The sequence below is a fragment of the Sesamum indicum genome, linkage group LG1, assembly GCF_026168435.1.
Source record: "Sesamum indicum cultivar Baizhima isolate 11 linkage group LG1, ASM2616843v1, whole genome shotgun sequence".
NCBI lineage: Eukaryota > Viridiplantae > Streptophyta > Magnoliopsida > Lamiales > Pedaliaceae > Sesamum > Sesamum indicum.
The window spans coordinates 23531671-23554964 of record NC_142657.1 but is presented as its reverse complement, the minus strand read 5'-3'; the positions used below and the strand labels follow the sequence as shown (position 1 = coordinate 23554964).

At 37.6% G+C, this 23294-nt stretch overlaps 5 protein-coding genes across 5 annotated transcripts; 1 reads left to right on the top strand and 4 right to left on the bottom strand.

The window, feature by feature from the left end:
- Positions 1-50: 50 nt before the first annotated feature.
- Positions 51-2438, bottom strand: LOC105173881 (aluminum activated malate transporter family protein). Its single transcript, XM_011095785.3, has 6 exons — positions 1866-2438; positions 1580-1720; positions 1222-1494; positions 1000-1121; positions 751-897; positions 51-660 (listed from the first exon to the last, which is right to left on the bottom strand). Exons 1-6 carry the CDS (start codon positions 2197-2199, stop codon positions 169-171), a joined length of 1509 nt encoding a protein of 502 aa, XP_011094087.3. The 5' UTR covers positions 2200-2438; the 3' UTR covers positions 51-168.
- A 1582-nt stretch (positions 2439-4020) lies between these two features.
- Positions 4021-7227, top strand: LOC105173869 (uncharacterized). The gene is made up of 3 exons (XM_011095775.3): positions 4021-4331; positions 5722-5870; positions 6850-7227. Exons 1-3 carry the CDS (start codon positions 4143-4145, stop codon positions 6986-6988), a joined length of 477 nt encoding a protein of 158 aa, XP_011094077.1. The 5' UTR covers positions 4021-4142; the 3' UTR covers positions 6989-7227.
- A 2570-nt stretch (positions 7228-9797) lies between these two features.
- On the bottom strand, positions 9798-12916 carry LAC6 (laccase 6). Its single transcript, XM_011095762.3, has 6 exons — positions 12490-12916; positions 12237-12388; positions 11903-12147; positions 11656-11784; positions 10324-11265; positions 9798-10064 (listed from the first exon to the last, which is right to left on the bottom strand). Exons 1-6 carry the CDS (start codon positions 12610-12612, stop codon positions 9934-9936), a joined length of 1722 nt encoding a protein of 573 aa, XP_011094064.3. The 5' UTR covers positions 12613-12916; the 3' UTR covers positions 9798-9933.
- A 796-nt stretch (positions 12917-13712) lies between these two features.
- On the bottom strand, positions 13713-16914 carry LOC105173851 (Pentatricopeptide repeat (PPR) superfamily protein). Its single transcript, XM_011095751.3, has 2 exons — positions 14634-16914; positions 13713-14490 (listed from the first exon to the last, which is right to left on the bottom strand). The coding sequence occupies exons 1-2, from the start codon at positions 15558-15560 to the stop codon at positions 13873-13875; spliced, it is 1545 nt and encodes a 514-aa protein (XP_011094053.2). The 5' UTR covers positions 15561-16914; the 3' UTR covers positions 13713-13872.
- A 655-nt stretch (positions 16915-17569) lies between these two features.
- On the bottom strand, positions 17570-21417 carry LOC105173847 (putative alkaline/neutral invertase F). Its single transcript, XM_011095737.3, has 4 exons — positions 20585-21417; positions 19268-19705; positions 18554-19112; positions 17570-18100 (listed from the first exon to the last, which is right to left on the bottom strand). The coding sequence occupies exons 1-4, from the start codon at positions 21125-21127 to the stop codon at positions 17802-17804; spliced, it is 1839 nt and encodes a 612-aa protein (XP_011094039.2). The 5' UTR covers positions 21128-21417; the 3' UTR covers positions 17570-17801.
- Positions 21418-23294: the final 1877 nt, after the last annotated feature.

The following is a 23294-nucleotide window of genomic DNA, read 5'->3' as shown; positions in this document are numbered from 1 at the left end:
CATGCCCCACATCAGAAGTTGGTAATAACCTTCTTTCTATCACACCGAGATTTCTAGAAAATTTTTGTATTATAGTAATAAACAGTAACTCTCCGTTGCTGTACAGTGTCTAAAATGAACTTACAAACCCAAAAAGAAACAAGCATTTTTTGGGTTATGCTAAGAAGCTCAGACCTTCTCAAGGGTCATCATTGTCTTCTCGTCCTCATCTTTTGCACTAATCTGTTTAACTTTCTGGATTTGGCTCTTTTTTGTATTTTCAGCACTTTCAACTCTGAATTCTGCTTTGTCTGCCAGTCCATTTACCGCCTCTGCAATTTTCTCTGTTCTTGCTGCAATCTCTATCAACAATGAAGTTACCGTGACTAATGGAACAATCTCGGCCAGAGTTACTACTACTGGACTCGCATTTCCCTCTCCTATGTCATTGACCGAGTCCCCTGTTTTTGTTTCAGTTGATGCAATTTGTTGCCTAGAGAGGGATTTCAGGGCATTCTCAAGTTCTTGAACTGCATTCCTCATTTCTTCAACCATAACATCTATCTTTGATGATTTTTTCATTGTACTGATAGCAACGGCCAATTCTTTCAACACAGCTGAAGAACTGGCGCTTAATCTTATGCAGAACTTGCCAAAATGTGTCTTGAGGAAATCAGGAACCTGTGAATTTGCAACAGAAACAAATGAACCTCGATAACTAAACTATAATAATAACTAATATCAGGTTATTGCGCGTCGAGTTATGACTACCTTAGCATCGGAACAGATGCTACCGCCATTAAGGGCTTCAATGCAGTAAGCACAGCTCCTGAGTGAAGCCCCAACTTTGAGGTACTCTTTCCAAGGATGTCCAAAGTTGAACCCCCCATGAGCAGGCTCCCATCTGGCAAAATTAGCCTGTAGAGAGAGCAGAGTCGTGTTTCAGCAGAAGAACATTTCAAATTGAACTAAGACTTAAAGTTGGTACTGCACTGAATCAAAAGGAGAAGGAAAAAATACCAAGGATTCTTCAGTAGCCTTGGAGTTGAGCGTGCATTTGTAGCCTTGCAATATTTTGTGGGAAGCTTCACTCTTGGAATTGTTGGACTTGACATCATTTCCGAAATATTCTGCTACACATCCTGATCGGTTTTGAGCAGAAAGATTAATAAAAAAATCCCTTTATTCCTGGTAGGAGGAATGCACGTGTTTAATTGCGGTAAGTTGAGATTGTTTACGTACCATCCAGGGAATCTGAAAGCTTTTCCATATTGTTTTTGATAAGGTTGTGGAGCTCGGTTCCTGCCCAAACAGGGCACACAAGCATGCTTATTAGGATGCAGATTGAGGTCCCTATTGCAATAGTGGATAGTCTATCATGAGCCAGTTTGAACAATTTTTGGACACGATAGCCTGAAACTGATACCAGGCTGAAGGTGAGGATGAAGATCATTGCCCCGTAATCAAATCTTGCTTTTATCGATGGAATGAATCGAGAGAAAGTGGCTGCAGCAGCTGCAAGAAAAAGTAGAACAATGTAACTATATATAACTAGTCATTTTCATTCAAGAGTTAGAGCGCGGAGAGAAGCCAAACCTACCTAGAAGGAAAACAGAAGCTTGAAGAATTACGGGCTCCAACTTTTCTCCTGATTGGGTAGCTACCCAATGAACACCAACCGCTAGTGCTCCAGCCAAGAAAGTTCCAGTTGCTCTGTTGACAGATTTAGAAAGTGTGGCGCCTGCATGCAAGTTTTGGGAGTAGCTAGTTAGTAATATACAGGACAGACCTTTGAAATATATAAGTAGTAATTAATAAACTTGGTAGACAGGAGTAAAGGAGAAGCATATGTAATGAGAAAGAAGAAGAAGAAGAGAGTAGCATACCGACAGTATACTCGGAAACAACAACAACAGTCATAACAGCCCACATAGCATTCCCTCCAACTCCTTGATACAAAGGCCTCATGTAGTAAAAGAGGGAGACAAGAGAAAGAGCCAATCCAACTTTGAGACAATGCATTAACTTGTTAGGCTCAGTAACTGCAATGATCCAAGCCCTTTGAAGGAAGCCCCAAATAGTGGTTAGAAATCCCATGATAAATCCCAGAGGCAGTGTACAAACTCTAATATGTGGGGAGCAGTAAGGATGGGGAACTAAAACGGTGGAAGTAGTTGCATGGGGCACGTTAATTCGCCATTCTAATGGATGGTTAACCATAGTCACAAGGACGTGAAACGGAACAAATTGGTATTAGGTGAAGGATGGTACTTTTACTAGAAGACAGTTGTGTGTTGAATGAGAGGAATGATGGAGAAGTGAGAGGAAAAGGGGTGTGTGTAATTAGTTGGTAGTGAAGGAGATGCATATATTATACAAGAACAACACTAAAATATTTGAAGGTAGGTCAGCATAGCTTTCTTTAGTTACCAGGATCTGCATTTCGTATAGCTTTAACTTACCAAAACCCACGCATGCATCATCACCTCTAGCTACCTAATTACACAATATCAGCACATTAATTCCATCATCTCTCCAAATTCTTATCTCTAATTAATTCTTTTTGGTTGATGTCATGGATAAGAAAAGCAAGCAGGAGAATGAAGTTGGGAAGATGAGGCAGCACTGTCTTTAATTATGTAAGCACCCATTATATATATATATATATATATATGGACAATAATAATCATTATTATAATATTGTTAATTAATTTCTTATTATTACTAACTACTATTTATCATAATTAATATAGATGAAATTCTATTTGAAGTAATCATCAGAAAAAGAATAATTACAATTGCTGTAAATAATAGCATATACATACATACATACATGATACATGTAGATATATATATGAATTTTAGGTAGTTAAATTAAAATGACCTAATTAATTTAGGTTTGATATGGGAGGTAGTACTCAGAATGACCTAATTAATTGTATATATTATAGCTTAGGTAGTTGCATACAGACTTAAAGTTAGGTGAAGATAATGGGGTTTGCTGATCATTCATTTAAAAATTGATTTATTCAACCCCTAAAATCTCACTCATCACTATGAGTGGTGGTGCCACTTTTGGGTTATATATATTGTATATGTAATTCATTACTATACAATATTGATATCCAAGAAAAAGTCATTAACGTCTGCATATATATTTATTTATTGTCTGAAATTAGGTCAAAATGAAGTACGTATGTAGGTGTAGAAAAAAATACGTTCCTCATCATCATCACTTAATTGGGCTAGCTAGCAAGAAACCCAGTTTTACTTATGATAAGATACTTCAACTTCCATTTCATCCATCTCCATAACATTACTTTCTCTCTCTCTCTCTCTCTCTCTCTCTCTCTCTCTCTCTCTCTCTCTCTCTCTCTATACATATATATATATATATATAATTTGTTGTTTAAAGTTAATGGGAAATTAATTAATTAAAGAGTAGGTAGCAATTCATTAACTTTATATGTGGGTTGTGGAGAGTAGAGTATTAATAATTTAATCTGGTGCATGAGGTGTTGAATTCCTTTCACCTAGAGATTTCACTACCTTGCTTCTACTTCCCTACCCACATATACAACTTGTTTTATTTCCAGATTTTATTATTTCATTATGCTTCATATATATATACATATCAATGGCATCATGTTTGTTTTGGATCATACGTACTATTGATATTGATTTAATTAGGTAAAGTAGCAGTATTCATTTAATTAGTTGGAAAATTAAAAAAGAATTTGACGAGTACCAAATTAGTTATATATGTTGACTACCAAATACCAATCATCAACTCCTTCATTCTTCTTCAATTCTCTTCCCTCCCATCTAATTCCTATTTAAACACTAATCATAGTTTTATTCTACAAGTTTTGGGGCCACCCAAAATGAATTGGATATTTGAGCCCAAAAGCTTCTTTTCTTGATTGGACTCCAACCCATTACTTTTTCACACACACAAAAATACAATTACCTTCTAACTCTCATTCCTTGGTTTTTTGAGAGGAATTAAAAGACAAAAATATAAAGGATTTCATCATTTCATTCTTATCCCTTTTAATTAATATCGAGAAATGCGCGAGAAACAAACCCACCTCCCCCTTGCACCCCATTTTTGTCACCCACCACACTAATATCCACTCGCCGACTTCCGATCTGTTTTCAGAATGATGGGGAAGCTGTATGTCAAAATGGATCCCCCCGCGGATCTAAACCGCAACACCGAGTGGTTCACCTATCCCGGGGTTTGGACTACCTATATTTTGATTCTCTTCTTCTCCTGGCTCATCGTTCTCTCTCTCACCAATTGCACCCCCGGCATGGCCTGGACCATCCTCAATCTCTCCCATTTCGCGGTATCCATTTCTCTCTCTCTACATCTTCTTATTCCTTCCACCCTTCCTCTACCTATTTTCTACTTTCAATTCTCTACCTGCGCCTCAACTATCCTGTGTATATAGAGGTGTAAACAAGGTTAAGAGCCACATGTGTTCAAATTGCCTTCAATCCCGATTAAGTTGTAAGTTGTTTCAAGTTTAGGTTCATTTTCAACCTATCCATGCCCAACAAACTTACCATGCCTGTTGCTCCACTACTATGCACTTTTTCATTCTTGTTTCCGGTTTGCTGTGTCCAGCTTCATCACAACTTCAAAAATTAGTGATCGTGTAATAATGTTTGCGCTGGATTTCATAATTTTGGTACCCAACTTTTAATATCAAACTTGGCTGAATTGCAACTAGTTTGATTCATCTTTCTAGCTCTTTGTTTATCTGATTATTGTTGCATAGTTGATAAGAGTATTGTCTGAATTTATGTTCCTTCCCTACAACTACTTTTTCTTAATTTTATTTAGATTTTGATAGAGTATTACTAGTGTTTTCGACATGATTATGGTCGCTCAGATATTACTATAGGTCTACTTCTTAGGTTTTGAGGACTGATGAGCAGTTCCTCCGCTTTGTTTTGGGTTATTAATGAAGTTTTTTTGAGGCATGACTTGACTGCATTCCACTTCTTTAGCTATTTCCATGCTAGTTGCAACCTTGAAGTTCATGCCCCAGGAAGACTCTATGATAGATAATTTCTCAGGACTTTGGGTTAGGATTGTATGTGTTAGAATTTTGTTCATGTGATTTCCAACCTTTCCTGCCTCTGTTGCATTTCCTGGCAGCAGGGTTCTGTGGCAGCTCTGCGCATTCCTAGACTTACTGGACACTTGATATCCGCCCTCGGTCTTGCCTGGTTGACAGGGTAACATCCCATTCATTCTAGCCATTGGCTGTTGAGAACTGGGGGCATAAAAATTTCTATTCCAATCTTCAAAAAGTTTTTGCAAGGGCTTCTGGTGTGTCGCCATTCGAGATGTCGAGTGTATATTTACATAGGGAGTTTGAATCACTGTAATGATAATTTGATTTATTTTCAGCTGCTGTGGGGCTGCTATAAGATGCATTCGATATCCTTCATCCTTCTTCCTAGTTCTGCTTTCACTTTTGTGGACTTTTTCTTTTCTGTTGTGTATTCTTTGGAATGTTTTCTATTCCCTCATTTTCAGGTGACATATCATTCACTTGCTTTCTTTCGTAAGGGAGCTGTTCTCAAGTGTTATTTATATGTCAAGTACTTCTTTCACAACACAAGATGCTGCACACATCTTTTATTCATATGGTTGATCTCTAAGTTCATGCTTGGATCCGTTTGATGTTTTCTTTTTGAATTAAAAGTATGTGCTTCTATGTTTAGGTAACGTACCACTTCTTCCATTGGAAAAAAGGGACCCCTTTTGGTGATGATCAGGGAATCTATAATGGGCTGACATGGTGGGAGCAGATTGACAATGGAAAGCAGCTTACTCGCAATAGAAAGTTCCTCACAGTTGTTCCTGTGGTTCTGTAAGTCCTCCATGCGTATCTTCTTTAGTTTTTTTCTGTTGCATTGAGCTGAGCCTTTTGCATTTGTATATCTTTGGATGTTGCTGCTTTTTATGTGTCTGTATGTCTTTGGATGTCGCTGCTGTTATGTGTTTTTGCGACGCACCGTGTGGACTTTTGTGTTGTGTTCTGATATTTGATGCCAAGCTGCCATTAATTTAAGTTATGGTGACAGACCTGTATTCTGATGGTAAAAATCAAAATCTTTTGTATATGACATTTATCTCTAAGTTATTACTTTTAGCACGTTTCATTTGCTCTTTGGATTCTCATGTCTGACTGACCTATGAATTTTCATATGAGGCATGACACTATCTTTCTCAGAGATCCCAATGACTTTGGGAATTTCTCACCAACTGCTGTTCTGTTGTTGGTTTTAACTTTCCTTATTGCTGTCAGTTTTTGTTTGCATTGACAAAAATGCAGAAGTTCTATTTGCAAAATTGGGGTCATGAGTATATTCTGAACCACTATATTGACAAGGCAAAGTGGAATCTTGATTATTGAATATTTTCTAGTTGATTAGCTTTTCAATTCTTAGAGAAACTATCTTGTATAGTGTTTCAGATGACAGAAATAAGAAGATGGGGACTTGGGGCTGAGTTTTTCTGCTGTCTGCCATTTTTAGAAACTAGATAGGACTACGGAGCAGATATTTGGAAAAGGTGTTTTAGTGCTTGGTTTTGAAAAGTATGAGAGTGATATACAAGTTGATAGGTATATTTCCTCGCATCAACATACTAGCATCCTTTTGAAGGTTAGCTAATTTACGCTGGATTTAAAGTTGACCTAGCTTTGAAAGAAAAATTGTGGATTGGTCTTCTGTTTTTCTATATTGTTACTGTCTATAATAATGGCAAATATTTCCAGTTTGGTTTTTAGTTACATCATAAACATTCTCCTCTCTCTCTAAATCAGTTTCCACCTGTACTGTTGACAGGTACTTGATAGCTTCACATACAACTGACTACCAACATCCAATGTTGTTTTTCAACACACTTGCAGTGCTTGTGCTGGTTATTGCAAAGTTCCCTAATATGCACAAGGTCCGGATCTTTGGAATTAATGGGGATCAGTGAAGGAGCTTCTTTGTGAATCTGTTGGTTTTAACTTAAGTACGAACACTTGATCCTTACAATATGTGTAAAGACGGTTCATGCCATGTATAGAAAAGCTGGAAGTAATGAGTATATTTTGGCCACACAATATATCATGCTCAATTAGCTGTTTTTACGAGCCTACTCCAAATCGAAGCAATAAATGTAGTGTCTTGTATCTGTACAGTTGAATACAGTTGAAATTTATGTACTTTGAAGAATTTCTCTTGCCTTCATATCTTAATCAAAGTAATTTTTCCAGCATACTTATATTATTACTGATTATAAAGTTTGGAATCTCAACAAAAGCTATTTTTTCCATAGCAAATACCTTTTGTTGCGTCAGTATTTTCTACTACTGAAATTCGTAGCAAAAAGGTTTCTTACTACAAAGATTGGGCTTTCGCTACAAAGTCCTTATCGTAGTCAAAAATTTCCTATAGTAAATGTTGCTGTGTATATAATAAATAATTTTTTATAATTTAAAATATAATATAAATAAAAATAAAATATATAAATCAAACCCATCATAATTCCAAAAAAGAAAAGAAAGGAAAGGAAAAGAAAAGAAAACTAAGGCAATTAGCATATCATATATCAACCGAACCAAAAAAAATGGTGTAATATAGTGTCACAAATCATCATTAGTAAAAAAGGGAGCTGAAGAATTAACATAAGATAATACTTAATCAGTTAAACAAGAATAAAAAGATTAATTAATAATACGGGAAAAATATATATATAATTCATGACCAGTTACACATATATATAATTAGCACAGCAAACTTTCGGTAAGATAACGAATTAAATAATACTACTAGATATATATATATATAGAGGCTATATATAGAGAGACAGACAGAAGCTTACAATTGAGGGCTTTTGTACCTTGAGTACTAATTAGTACTTAAAAAAAGTAATTAAAAGATAAGAAATACGTAACACTTTGTATATAAGGTAGGTAGGTAGGGTTGCAGTAATGGGTACTGTTAGTTGTAAACAACTCCAAAGTAAACAGGTAATGAAGCAACCAGAACAAGTGATGACACGTTTTCACCAAGCTGGTCCTGATGATGATGATGTGAAATGGGCATTGGAGGTTTCAAGAGTAGAACTAGTACTAGATAAGTGATGATCAATCCCATAGCTGCAATTCCATTCAGAAAGTTTGGGACTGAAAGTGGAGTAGTACTAGAAGAGGAATAAGTGGTAGATGATGAAGAGCTTATGATGACATGATCTCTAGCAGTCTCAATCTTGGGATGATGATGGTGATGCTGCAGTGGACCAAGGTAGTATGATGATGATGAAGTAGTGTTGGTGTTAGGGTAGTAGACTAAGTAGGTGATATGTTGTTCTTTCTTGAACCCCCTCCAACCTGCCGGAAAATGCCTTGGGTCCAATGAGTGAGGCTGTGGATGTGTTCCAAAGAAGGGACTTGTAATGTTCTCTTTGTATTTAGGAAGGAGATTAGGGTGTTATTGAGCAAGATCTTGTTTGTTGCTTGCACCACCTTGTATATTCTCATTGAGTCTTCATGTATACTCATACTATTCAACTGTAAGGCAGACGTCATATATAATTTTCCATTTGTAATGCTATTTTCTGAGAGCTTTAGCCAGTTGGTTGTGTGTGCGTGTGTGGTCAGTACAGATAATTATTGTACTTCAAACTTTGATTAGTTTGTACACTAAGCTACTACTATCATCAGCTGCTATAAATTGAACGATATGCAGAACTAATTTGTGGAAGCACTTGGATCTTTTTCCCTCCCTAAGTTACCAAGGTATGTGTTTATATGATCTTAGCTATTTTGTCATCATTCCCCTTTTTATACGACGGTTCAATTAGCCATTTTAATTGCTTTTATGAGGATAATCATGGTTTTATGCCTCATATGCTTCTTCGATGCTAAGCAAGTGATTCCTTAAGGTGCAGTTCACTGCATATTCTTCCTGTCAATTTGTTGTTCAATAAACAGTATAAACTTATTTGTATGTCCCATCTAAATTCTTGCGTGCTGGGAGCTAACTCCAATCAAAGCATCACAATATTTGATAGAATGCTTTTTTGGTTCAACTTTTTCCTGACTTTTTAAGACAACTTCGACTTTTTCTTCTTTCAACCAACAAATTTAACCTTTCAAATATATATGAAGTATTACCATTCTTTTTGAACAAAAGAGAAGACAAATAAAATAAAAATGTATAGAGAGAAAGCAAAGACACAGTCTTGGTGGTTTTTATTAGCATCTCCAAATTGTTATTGAACGATATTCTAAAAGATCTATGCCCCCTCTGGCTGTAATTTTTTTGTAGACTGTATATGTCTTCTTGTTTCAGTGGTAGTATTGATATATTCTTACATCATTTGCACACTGGTAATTGAAGTTTACCCTGTCTTAACTTTGATTTGCCACCACCATATAGATCCTTTCCGTTATGCAATTCTATTTCATATTCTCTCATTCTTATTTCCACCGTGAACCATCCACATGTTAAGCCATTCTCTTGTTTTGCAATCCTCATATGCACCTTGAGGTTAAGTTTTCCATTTTTAAACAGTTCAGCACCGTGCATCTATTTTTTCCTGCCTCCTTTAATAGTATTATTAGCATCATGCACTTCTGAAAATTCATGGCTTCTTTCCTCCCAAAGGAAAAGGGCTACACTTATATACCATGCCTTCACGCCATATTTTTAATACGTTCTTGGATATGATGATATACATCCCAACCACTTGTTGCATACATTGGCTTCTTGCACATAAAATAAACAAATTATCTAGCAAGTTAGGAACCAATGAAAGGTTTTATTGAGATTCTTCCAGTCTCCAGTAATATTTCCTGTAAAGAAATCAAACCACACATAATACACACTTGCATAAAAGAATCCTTTCATGAGAAAGAGTAAGAACCACTCTTATTTTTAGCACCGAGGATAATCTGCTGGAGGATGAGGAAGGGTCTCCAGTGGTCCTTGCCCATTTTTAACAATAAACACCATAGACAAACCCCACGATAAATGTATCTCCAAATGGCAGTGCATGAACCAAGCCCCTGCACCATACATAAAGCATCATCAAGTTCTTGCATGCTATTTTCCACATGTCTGTGTGAATATGTGTGGGTTTATGTGTGAACTCATGCATGTGGAAAAATTCTATGCAACACATGGTCTAATCATTTCATTGTGTTTCTTGCATCTCTCTCTGTTGGGGATGTGAGGGACTCATCCACTGTGTAGAAAACTATGTGGAAGTAGAAACGAGGACACAAACTAAGTGTTGCATATGACTAATATTGAGTATATTATTACCTGGATTATCAGCAGTGAATCGAATTGCTGCCCATCCACCAACCGGAACTCCGATAGTGTTCATGTATGGTGGATTCACCAAGTTGAAAGTAGCTTTATCTGGATTGTAGTTACCGGTGCCATAGCCCACAACATAGAAGCTATACCCATGGAGATGAATAGGATGGTTTTCAGTAGAAACAGTCCCGGTATCCTGCAAGATGAGCTGAACCCTAGTCCCATACTCAAGCACAAAAACTCTTGTTCCATTCTTCGAGTTAGTATTATTGGGAGCATTGTTGGGTGCTCCATTAACAAAATCATAGAATTTGAGGGGTGCCCCTGGAAAATCTTCAGTGAAATACGCACTTTTGTCCCAATAATAAGCTTCTAAAAGTGAAATATTAGGGCGGATAAAACTTATGTTATTCATGGAAGCAGCCATTACCCCACCATTAACCCCTTGGCAGTTTTTCTGTGGATCTTTTCTACTGCATTTCTGCACATTCACACCAATGGTAACAAAGAGGTTCTTGTCAATTTCTTTAGGAACACTTGAAGTATTTAGTCCTTTAAGCCCATCCATCACGGTTTTAACCGCAAGATTATCTTTAAAACTCGGTAGAACAGCTGGTAAAGACAGGCTATTTGGTGTGGCACCCAAGTATTGGAAATAGGCTACCGCAGTTATGTTCTGGAATGGTATACTCTGTGCAGACATGTAAGGGCCCATGGCCATGGAATATCTGCCTATGGGTTGATTTGCAGTGACTAGAACGTTGAGGGTCTGGCCGGGCCCAAGCATCACCCTGTCCGTAGTGAAGGGCTTTGTGTATTCAGCATCAGCTTCAACTATGGTTAATTTGTGATTAGCAATTCCAAAGAAGTATTCATTGTTCAGTCCAGCGTTGATTAACCTCAGCAGGTATGTCTTCCCCGGTACCACATCGATCTTGTACACATCTGAGGAAATAGCAATGTTAAGTATTAGTTGTGCATACGGACAATGTTGCAAATGAACTCTATATTCACGATAAAAAAAAAAAAAAAAAAAAAAAAAAAAAAACTCAAGAATTAAGATTTCTTTGCCTGTAACACAAGTGCTCAAATATACAAAGTCAATGGAATACCATATATGACGATTTTACGGTTCATGTTCTTGGAATCTTGGTGCAATCGAACGAAAGTTACATCCTATATCCAATTTGGATTTGTCATAGTGATATGTCAAAATATGCTGCATCTACTGCATATCATCTAAAGGAACATTTCAGTATAATGTTTCATCTTATATTTTAAATATTATTCATACTTGGCTAATTAGAAAAATATTGAAATATATGGATGATTTACCATTGCCGGAGCAATTGTAATTGGGACCCGGATGGCCATTAATAGTGTAAGCATCAGCAATGGGAGGGCCTCCGCCGCTAGCTAGAACAGCCTGCTCAAGCTGTAGCACATCTTTCAACCAATATTCCCCTATTAAGTTTTAGGGAAATGTCCAATAGTCAAATATTTTACAGATAATATGCACATAATTAAGTACACACATAAAGGAAAACTAAATTAAGTTTAATGTATGGATGTTGTAGAGTACCTAGAATTATGATATGCTCCTCGTAGGGGTAAGGAAAAGGGTATGGAACACCAGTTTTAGGATAGATAACAATGGCGCCATAAACAGTTGCACGAAGCCATGAGAGATGAGCATGCCATAATAGGGTGCCCTTCTGCTGAACCAAAGTAAACTCATAACTGAAAGTCTGTCCGGCTTGAATGGGGCACTGTGTTATGTAGGATGGACCATCGAACCAGCATGATAGCCTCTGGCGGACGCCATGCCTGAAATTTGGTTGGGCATGAAAAAAATGAATCAAACTCTAATGAAAGCGTTTAAGTAGTAGATTGTCATGGTAACAGTATATAAGTACCAGTGTATTGTGGCATTATAAGGTGTGAGATTAGTGAGTCGAACAATGACTCGGTCATCTTCTTGGGCATAAACTACTGGGCCAGGAAACATGTCATTGATGGTCACAATGTCCTTGGTATTGCATAGCTTTGTAACTTTCTTGGTTTGCACCTTTGAATAATAGTGTAAAACCAAATAAATTAAAATTATGACTTCTTAATGTATGTATATATATATATATATATACGTAACTAGAAGAAGCAAGAGTATACCTTAAAGTCGTAAAATCTAGTTGAACTTCCACCAGGCCATCTACTCATTCCATGCACACAGTGACCAGAGGAAAGTAAACTCAACCACACACAAAGAATTGCAGCGACTACTGTGGCAGCCATGCATGTATCCTGGGGGGGGCGGGGTTTGTGTTGAGTTGAGTTGGCTCAAGTGATGGGGTTTTTAATGTAGGAATTGAGCAAAATTAATTAATAAAATATGAAGCCAATAATTAATGGTTGCATGTTTTTTTTCTTTATAGAAATTGAAGATGAGAAAGAAGGGAATTTTGAATATGTTTGTCAGGTTTCATGATTTAGGTCTAATGTGGGCAGGGTTTTGTAATAATAAGTTGTTGGGGCAATTCAGTTAAGTAATCATTATCCGTGGCCATGACCAAATAATTGAAGAGAGAGCAATGTAATTAATTAAGTACTTACATAGATATAAGAATTGCAATTAATTAATTCCTGTGGGTTTGGGTTTCTGCTTCAAATGATTAATCATTTATGGAACTCTCCCCAGAAAAAACAAACAAACAGATAGATCAAGTTGAGTCTGGCATTGATCATCGTCATAAAAACATAACAGTACACAAAAGCCACTTTTCTAAGAAAAGGGCATTCTCCGTCAGCTTTACTTGTTGAGGTACAGACCCCAATGGTATATAGGTTGGGTTCCGACATGCCATCAACCAAAAGACTCTGTTTGTGTTACGTTTATTTCGACATTTTTTCACTTTCACACAAAATCCCATCAGATTTTGGTTCAATTTTAGTTACTACTTGTTACTATAATAATTAATGACTAGTTCTTAACTTATCATTATTCTGAATTGATGGGGGGGATTAGTTAGAAGAGCAGTTGAGATGAAGTAGTCCATGCCCACCTACAAGTACAAGCTTAGCCCCTCAAAAAGACCACTATATATTTTGTTTTCTATTACTCATTTATATATATATACATCTATACACACCAAATTCACACTTTTAAAAAAAATGTATTTGAAGCTTGACTCTTTACAATGATGATGATGATACTCTGTCACTGTCATCCATCTCCCTTAGATACAAGCGTGCCTATGCCTCCAAATCAGAATCTTAGGTTGTTAATTTGTCATGCCTAGCTACCTATTTCTCTACTATTTTTGCAACTGGGCAGTTCCAATAAAACATTTGTTTATACAATTCCTAATAAACACAGGCTTTTACTGGAGAAAAAATTGAAAACTAGTTGTATCTGTTGACAAATCGAAATTCGAACACGACACACTAGGCCCACACCACCTTAACTAACTTTTACCAAATCTCATAAGTTAAGCTACAAATTGAAAAATAGTTGATATGGCTTTTAAACAATTTATTACATCAAAACATAAGATATCAAGCTGATTCCATCAATCTTATTTCATCAATGATGGCATCCAAATAACTCGTGTTCCCATGAAGTTTCATCTCAGCTGTAACATCATCTGACATTGTGAAAATCTGATTGGATCTTGGATGAGACTTATCCTCAACGATGAACTTATGGATTCTGCCTCCTTCCTCAATAAAGCTGTGACCTGCTGCTTTTGCGACATTGGAGCCTTTCATCATCTTCCTTAACTTAGCAACTCCATCCCATCTGCGGGCTTTTGCATAAATATTAGAGAGAATGACATAATTGCCAGGATTCCATGGTTCTAACACAAAAAGTGACTCAGCAGCTTTCTCGGCCAATTCAACATTGCCATGAAAACTGCATGCCCCTAGCAAAGTTCCCCATACAACCGAATCAGGCTTCATTGGCATAGCCTTTATAAGATCATACGCTTCTTGTAGTAGTCCTGCACGGCCTAGGAGATCAACCATACATCCATAATGCTCTAGCTTTGGAGTAATAAGAAATCTTTGCTCCATGGAATTGAAGAGGTCCCGGCCCTTCTTCACCATGCCTCCATGTGTACACGCAAGAATTGCCCCCACAAAGGTGACATCATCAGGGGCCATTCCTTTTCTCTGCATTACCAATCACAAAACACACAAATTTCAGTTTGGTTAAAATTTGGACCTAGTATGTAGCACTTCTCTAGTGCTTAAATCATTATAAGAATGATTGCTTGAAACAGAGTCCATTTCAGTGAAGCAATCAGAAACCTCACCAGCATTTGGTTAAATAGCTCAAGAGCTCCATCACATCTTCCATGGACTGCTAAACCCATGATCATAGTATTCCAAGAACACAAATTTCTATTTCCACCAATTTCAACAAACAACTGCATTGCCTTCTCAATTATACCACATCTTGCATACAGCTCCAGTACAGCATTGCTGACAAACGCATTTTTGAAGTAACCATTAGCTCGAGCATATGCTTCAATCCTCTGTCCAACCTCCAAGGCGCCGAGATTTGCACAAGCTGGAAGAACACTAGCTATGGTCACTTCATTAGGCATCACCCTTCCATCTCTCTCCATTTCCAGATACATCTCTAAAGCCTCCCTATATCTCCCATTCTGGGAGTAACCGGATATCAATGCAGTCCAAGAAATTACATTTCTGGACGGCATATCCAAGAATAAACGCAAGGCTTCCTTCAAATCCCCGCTTTTGGCATACCCCGCAATCAAAGAATTCCAAGTGGGCACATCTTTACCATCCATCTCATCAAACACTTTCCTAGCGAGACGCAACAAGCCCATTTTAGCATACATGTCAACCAAGGCAGTGAGGGCGTAGACGTCGTGATCCAGCCCGAATTTGAGGAAATGCGCATGGAGCATTAGGCCTGGGGAAGGATCGGAAAGGGTAGCGCATGAAGCAAAGAGGAAGGTGAAGGAGTGTGGAGTGGGGGAGAGGGATCGGTGAAGGAATTGGGAATAGAGGGAGAAGCATTGGCGAGGGGGGCCGTGAGAAGAGTAGGCTTGGATGAGTTTGTTGTAGAGGAAAGGAGTTGGGGTAGGCGTATTGTCGAGCAGCTTGTGGGCATAGTTTATGTTTGGGATTTGCAGCAAGTTTGTGATCAGGTATTTGGTGAAATCTGTGCCATTTCTAAGCGTGTGGGCGTGTATTTGTTTCAGTTGGTTCATGCCACCTAACAACAATATCAATCAATATAACACAACTTCAAGCTTTGACACCCCCATCCATCCATCCATCCTTCTCAATCATGATGAAGATGAATGTTCAAGTTGTTCATTCTCCCAAATCACAATACAAAATTTAAATCAAACAATGTTTACCCACTTGAGTCTCTGATTACACGATATAGTAACATAGTCTTTTGTTTTGTGAGCACCAATCAATTGGGATACATATATATAAACTATGGAAATAAAGTAACACCATCACAATGTAACAACTAATTTAATGATCCAACCAATATTATTCACAAAGTTTCCATACAAATAATTTCTGAAATTACAAAAGAAAATCAAAATATGAAGAACAATCCACTCCTCATTCTTCACTTCAAATTCGATAATCCACCATCACCCGATAAAACCAAGAAAAGGAAGAAAAAAATCTGATTTGATTCCCTGTGGGACCCACAGACTTTTGGACGAAAGAAAGATCAACCTCATTTCAATGTTTCACCTTTTCTTTTCTTTTCTTTTCTTTTTTCTTTTTTCTTTTTTCCCCCTTTATATAACTACCGCCCAATTAAGCTACTTAAGAATGAGACTCAAAAACAAATAAATACAAATAACTCCAACTAAAATTTATGATTATGGGTCTGATTCCGTACTAAAATTTCCCCAAACTATGCACAGCCCACTTCTTAGTGGTAGACGTCTCCAGGCGTCCACTTAAAAAGGACAAACAAAAAAACATTTATTTCCATAATAAATTACCAAAATTGGGGTCAAACAGCCGTAAAAACAGGAGCAGGTAGCTTGTCAGTGGTGGTGGTGGTGGTGGCGGTGGGCCGGTGGTGGGAGGAGGCATCGGTTGCGAAAGAAGGGAATTTGGTTAGCATAAGGGGGCGATCATTGGCCTCCTCATCGACGTCGGAGTCCGCCGTGGAGATGTTGATACATGAGCACCGCTCCAGTGACGCGAAAAAAGCCGTCGCGACTCCCGTCCCTACCCAGCTCGCCACTCTGTCCAGCTTCTCGCACTTCATGAATCCGCAGCTGCTCTCAACACCCTCACTCGTTTGCATGTTTTGTTTTTTCTATAATATGCCAGCAACCGGTCGTGTGGTTTTACAGAGTATGGGATAAAGGGTTATATGCAAGGAGAAGCTACCAAAAAAAAGAAAAAGAAAATTCTTGTTGAAATTGGAAGATGCGGTATATTATTATTATTATTATTATTATTATTCTGTGGCCTGCCCTGTAACGGCCGGTTTTGTTTGTGAATGGGATTCGCTGGAAACAAAGTATAAGGTGCTCATTGATTCGCCTATTCACCACACTAAACATAGGCCCGAGGAAAGCGAGACATAGAACTATAGGACAAATGGAATGGAGGACACAACTTTAGCTCAAAGCCTCCTATTTTTTTGTATTATTATTAGTAATATATAAGCTAAGATATATAATAACAATACTAATCGGACGGTTTAAAATACCAAATCAGACGTGTAACATTAGGTAGCCTCCCAAGCCACTAGCAAACTCCAGTTATATATATATATATATATATATTTATTAACTAGACTCTAGATGGTGCAGCTCCGATATGCCAACTGTTAGAAGGATACTAGACATAAGTCTAAGGATACAAATCCAGATCTATGGATAGACACGTTATACCAACTTTGGTAAAATATGTATTCTCATGCACCAGGACGAGAGCTGCTCTTTGTGTGTACAAGCGTTGAAAGCTAGCATACAAAACCAAATACCTGTTTAATAATCCTACAGCAAGAACCAGCTACCCGTAAAGCATTTCTCAGTCCAACCAATATCCAGCATTTTCTACATTTATCTTAGCCAGATATACTCCGTTTAGTTCAAACGAATAGTTAACTCATGAGACATAGGAATTCACTTTTCCGTTTACATGACAAAGCAGATAGTGGAAGTTCAAAACAGACAGTAGCAGGAATTTTTTTGGCAAAAAGCAAACATAATTGTTGGTTAAAGCCGCGCAGCTTAGAATCTGTGACTTCCATTAATTTCATTACACTAATGCAAAACAGAGAATGCTTCCTGCTTTCCATCACTCATCACGAAATCGCACCAAAACAAAGCAATGTGTTCCACCAGATAACAGATTTTAGGGATCGTTTAAGTACAATTGGATTGAAACAGTATTCAAATGGAGGAGAAGCCTTACTTCAAATGTTTCATCTCAAAAGGCAGAATATCTGAATTACTAAGCTAACAGGTCCATGAGGCAGAACGCGTGAGCTTTGGCTTTGCAATCTTTTTGTCCTCTTCAAGTGATATAATGAGCAGATTGGATGGATTCTCTATCATAAGTTTTGCAACCAGATATCCTGTAATTGACCATGTCTGGTACTTCCTCGCCTGTTTTCCAATGTACCGTCCAGTAATGCCATCATAGTACTCAGGCCATCCATCTTTGGCAAGGCGCTGCTCCACCAACTCTATTGCCCTCTTTGCAATTTGAGGTCTTCCAGTTTTAATGCTCGCTGCTGTGAGTAGCCATAGAAGAACTGCAAAAAGGATTGCTGAAAAATTAGACAAGCTATTGTATTGGCTTCAAATTATCTTTAAAGGAATTTTTTTATCATATGTTAAACTTGAAAAATAAAAGAAAAACCCCATTGGTACATTATCAAAAAAAACTCAAAACAAGAAACCTCAGTGATATTACATGCCACAATAGATATTATAGCCATAGCCTCTTTATTCAAAATAAGCAACATGACACAAACATATTTATTGTGGTACTTTGCATCATTACTCATTTACAATTGGGGTCAAAGAACAGATTATAAATCATGCATCCTTGTAGTTTGATTATCACAATTCACAAAAGCTTTTTAGATCGACTTCGTTGCCACAAAAAGTAGCAATCAATTCATAATAAGATATTTGATTTAAAATTAGATAAAAGGATGAAATGCTTTCAGCACAAATTGGACCAAGTCATATTGATAATTAACCTGGCCAAGAACCACCATTGTGATAACTCCATCTTGTGTTCTTTGGGTCGCATCCAGTTACAATTCTCCACTGATGTCCTTCAAGTGCTGGATATGCAATTTTCAGGGGCATCTCCCCTATTAGGTCTGCCCAGCGCTCCTCAATCAAATCCATAACTGCTGTAGCCTGTGCTGGAGTTGCTAAACAGCTCAAAATAGCAATACAGTTTCCAACCAAGAACCACCTGAAATCCATGCGCGCCGGGCTTACATTGCCAATGAAATAGCCTCCTCTTAGTGGCATGAATTCAAATACCCAGTCTGGGATAGATTCAGGAATGACATTGAATTTGTTGACAGCAGTGTGAGAATATTCCTCAGTTTTGTAGCGATAAATGTTATTAAGTTGAGTGAAATCAAGCCAGTAGTAATTTTGTATATGGTAACTCAGAGCTGTGATCCGTTTGTCAATGCGCTCAATCAATTCCTTACCATCATGCTCTGGTTTAAGCAATTGTCTTGCGCACCTTAGTGCAAAGAAGAAGAGTGCCTGGATCTCAATTGGGTAACCATAAATTCCCTGTCCCAAATGCAAGCAAGAGATAAATCAATCCAAATGCAACAGTTAGAAATCACTCCAGATCAACAGCATATACAATTATCATTTAGTTACCATCCTCAACAAAATTATCAATGAACTATAACATGCTCAAGAATGTCGAGATAGAAGTTTACCATCCGCCTGTCAATCATGCTACATCCATCTGCACATAAGAGTGTAGGAAATGTATCAAATCCATCAGACAGACAGAGGTTAAGTATCAACTTCATTCCTCTCTGCACCTCAGGTAACTCCGACAGGGAATAATCATGTGTGCATTTAGTATATGATCGCAGCAATATAATCCACCAGAACCCAGAATCCACAGGTGCAACTCTCCCGATTGCAGTGCCTCCAAAGTCCGCTTGTAAAACCTCCTTCTGACGGTTAGGATCTTGGATAACCTTGAAACTGGCAGGCATTACACCTTCTCCAAGTGTAAAGTTATCAATTCTTTTCTCCCATCCCTGGAGGTGAAGGGTCTTCAATAGAAAATTTTTCACTATGTCTACATCTGCATCAGTTTTCATCAAGCAGGCCAATCCACAAGGAACAAAGTCTCTCACAAAGACCTGCCCACAATACAGAAGCTATCAAAGCTGCTCAGTGCTACAATGGATTACCCAATTAACCAGCTTTCAAAGCACATGTGCACTTAAATAAGCATTTGTGTTTTGCTCGAGGGGCATTTATGGTTTTCTTAAAGTTTGAAGCCTGTAATGATAATGATCAATCAAAACTGAAACAAAGAACAAGGTCATTAAGAAATTACGATGCGTTGAGAGCAATATCCTTCAAGACAAGAGAAAAGGCACAGGTAATGGAAAGAGGAGGGGGAGGGAAACATCAGAAAACCTGAACATGAACCCGAGAAGAGAAGCAACTTATATCTATTGGAAAGAGCAATAGGCATCATATTGAATTTCTTAAATAGCTAAAAGCTTATCAGAATTTCTCAAATTGAAATGGTATATCTTCTGCAAAATACAGATGATAAGGTTTTCAATAGAGAAGCCTGGCCACACACACATCACTGGCAAACCAGAGGAACAAGCGAATGTCATGGTGAGAAATTAAATGTAATTGATGCTTCAATGCATAGAGAACAGAGAGATTACATAGTGGCTTCAAATGCAATGCGCGAAACAAAAGAAGTTTATAAATAAAACGGAAAATGCAGCTATACCAACTCATTCATCAGTATATCTAGCACTAGCAATCACTTGAACAATCGTAGAGTACTCATAAACTAGTCTAATGTACACAAATAAAAAAAGGACGGAAATGAAATAATCAACTTATAGAACACGAAAAGGGAACAGATAACGGTAGATCTCAAATGCTTGCACGATTTACTTATGCATCACAAAATATATGTGTGATCGAACTTTACAATTATGTTTGAGTGTCAGTGTGTATGTACATGGCGTAACGGCATAGTGTTGCGCTACCTGATTGTAATTCAAGGTCTCGCCGCCAGTATCAATGGCTGCGAGTGTGCCAACCCGCTGACCTTTGAAGTAAACATAGGATCTGCTGAGTTGCTCCCAAGCCTCATCCATCATCGACATACCTGAACCATTCTCCGCACCACCGTTTTTTCCGGAGCCACCGATCGGCACTTCCAGAAGATTCTCCAGACTTATCCCCACGCTAGGTGACGGTTTCAGAACCGAAGTTGTCTTACCTCCTCCACCATTACTATTATTAGGAACCACCTCCGAGTCTCCATAAATTGCTGGTCCTCCACCGTTGCTACAGATCTGCAGCGTAGTTCTGATGTTCACGTTATCCAAGGTTCTTCCACTCTTGTCCTCCGGGTTTGTCTGGATATTGGGATCGGTGCGAGTACTGAAAACGTCGCGGATGACATGCTTCCAAGCCTCGGCGACCGTCTCTAGATTTTCAGTTTCCGTCGGTGTTAGATTATTATCAGGCGAGGTTTTCTGTTGGGAATCATCAACGGGGATTTCTAGTACAGGCGGCCGAGACATTGCGCAGCGAGTAAACTAAGGAGGTGAGGTTTCTAATGAGAGAAAATGACGGAGGAAGTACAAGGGACGTAAATTCATGCAGAAAGCACAGCATTTATGAAGGCAGAAAACAGGAAATTTGTGCTGAGTGAGTGAAGCAGTTTTCTACGGTTCAGTTGAGTACAATTTCTCCAGATATATAACAAAGTCGCTCTAGGATCATCACAAGGGGAGACTGCTTAGACGATTCAACTTCACAGTTAGCATGAGGGAGGCGACACCTTACGTGACGTGTAATTTCTTGTTTTGGCGGTTAAATGTGGAGGGAGAAATTGAGAAGACTAATGCTTGGATAAAACAGTTGCCCTGATATGTTTGCGTAATAACGGAAGTGCCACTTCCCGTGAATGTGCTATTTCTAGGGTAGGGATTGTTTGGCTAATAAGAGAGGCTTGTGGGGTTAATTGCAGGATAGGGATGATTCAGGTGTTAGGTGGATGGTGCAGCAGTGTGCACGACAGGTGCGTGCGTCGCTGCAGCCTATAGTGGGACGATTTTGGAAAAGCCGCCACGTCTCTAACGGATTTCATTTATAATTTTTCTTTCTCCTCACCAAAATATTTTAACGTTTGATCTTTCAATCTCTAGTTTTGCTTTATTCAATCAAATGCAATGCTCATACATATGCTATATATTGATATATGTTCACACATTTGAACCAATTTTAACTCACTTAAAAGAGTTTTTTTTGACAATCTATGATCATGACGATAATTTAATAATACATATAAATAATTGGTTATGGCAACAATAGTTATTTTTCTCATTGAATATTATGGCAGCAATAATAAGTTTTTATTTTAAATTTCTGTTGAACTTTTGTGGTAATGTTAGAAATGATATGATGATTATTAATTCATTTCACATTATTTATTAGAGGATTTGCAATTATATTTTACTTGGGCCTAAATAAAGAAAATAGTAGTACAAGTTAGTAGTATGTTTAGGTTAAAAAGAAAACCAAAAAATCCTTGTGTTATAAATATATTTGAAAATGAGTTGGCTCATATTTTATTCAATTTAGAATAAAAATCGTATATAGAATATATAAATATATAACTGAAATTATATATATATAATTAAAAGATATATATATAAAGAGAGGTCCGGCCGACGGGAAGAGACGGTTGCTGAAGGGGATCCGGAAGTAGAGGGAGCCAAGAAGTTGTGGGCTGGGGGAAACGGGAGGAGAGAGGGGGAGCAGGAGTGCGACAGGGAGGGGGGGAAGATCATACATTTCATAATAAAAGGTATAAATGCAATTATCTAATTAAAAAAATAAAAAGAAACCTCAACATGAACACGTACTATGCACTCACCAAGCGTAGGAGTATTTCGCCTATTTATTTTTTTCAAAATGTATTTTTTGCTAATTTATTTATTTTTTTAATCTTTTTAAAGGACACATGAGTTAAATTGAGTATTTTTACTTTGAATAATGGGATTGATAGACTAAACCCAATTATTTTATTGTTTTACTTCCATAACTCAATCCACCAAATTCAATCCAATAACCCCCTTGTCCCCACCTCACCCATTCCTTCATCCCCTCCCGCTGTTGCCCTGTACATTATCCCCTCCTTTATCCTCCTTTGCCCCTCACCTTCTTCTTCCCCTCTCAGCCACCCCCAACACCTATTCATCCCTTATCTCCTTCAATGTATTGATAGAGAAGCCCCTCTCCCCCTCGAAATTGGGTTTCTTCATATAACACTACAAGAATTTTGAAACTATTATGCTAGGATTTTTCTTCATAATTTTGCATAAATATTTATTGAAAAATTAACATATTTATTTTTTATGTTTAAAGGAGGGTAAATAAGTATATTATTGTATATTTTTCATATTGTACATATAATTAAATATGAGATTGATAACTACTACATATATAATTTGTTGGACAAATCCACCAATAGTGAGCCAAATAAATCAAAAACCCTAGTTTACTATTATAGTAGATTTGTGGGTTTATGAAATCCTTATACAGACCAATATTACAAAACTTTAAAATAATAATGATTAATTACAGATCTAAAAGAAACAGTAAAGAAATAGCAGAAAAACATAAAGGAATATTTGATTCAAGGACGAGATCATATTCAGAAAAGCTCAAACACCACACAACGAC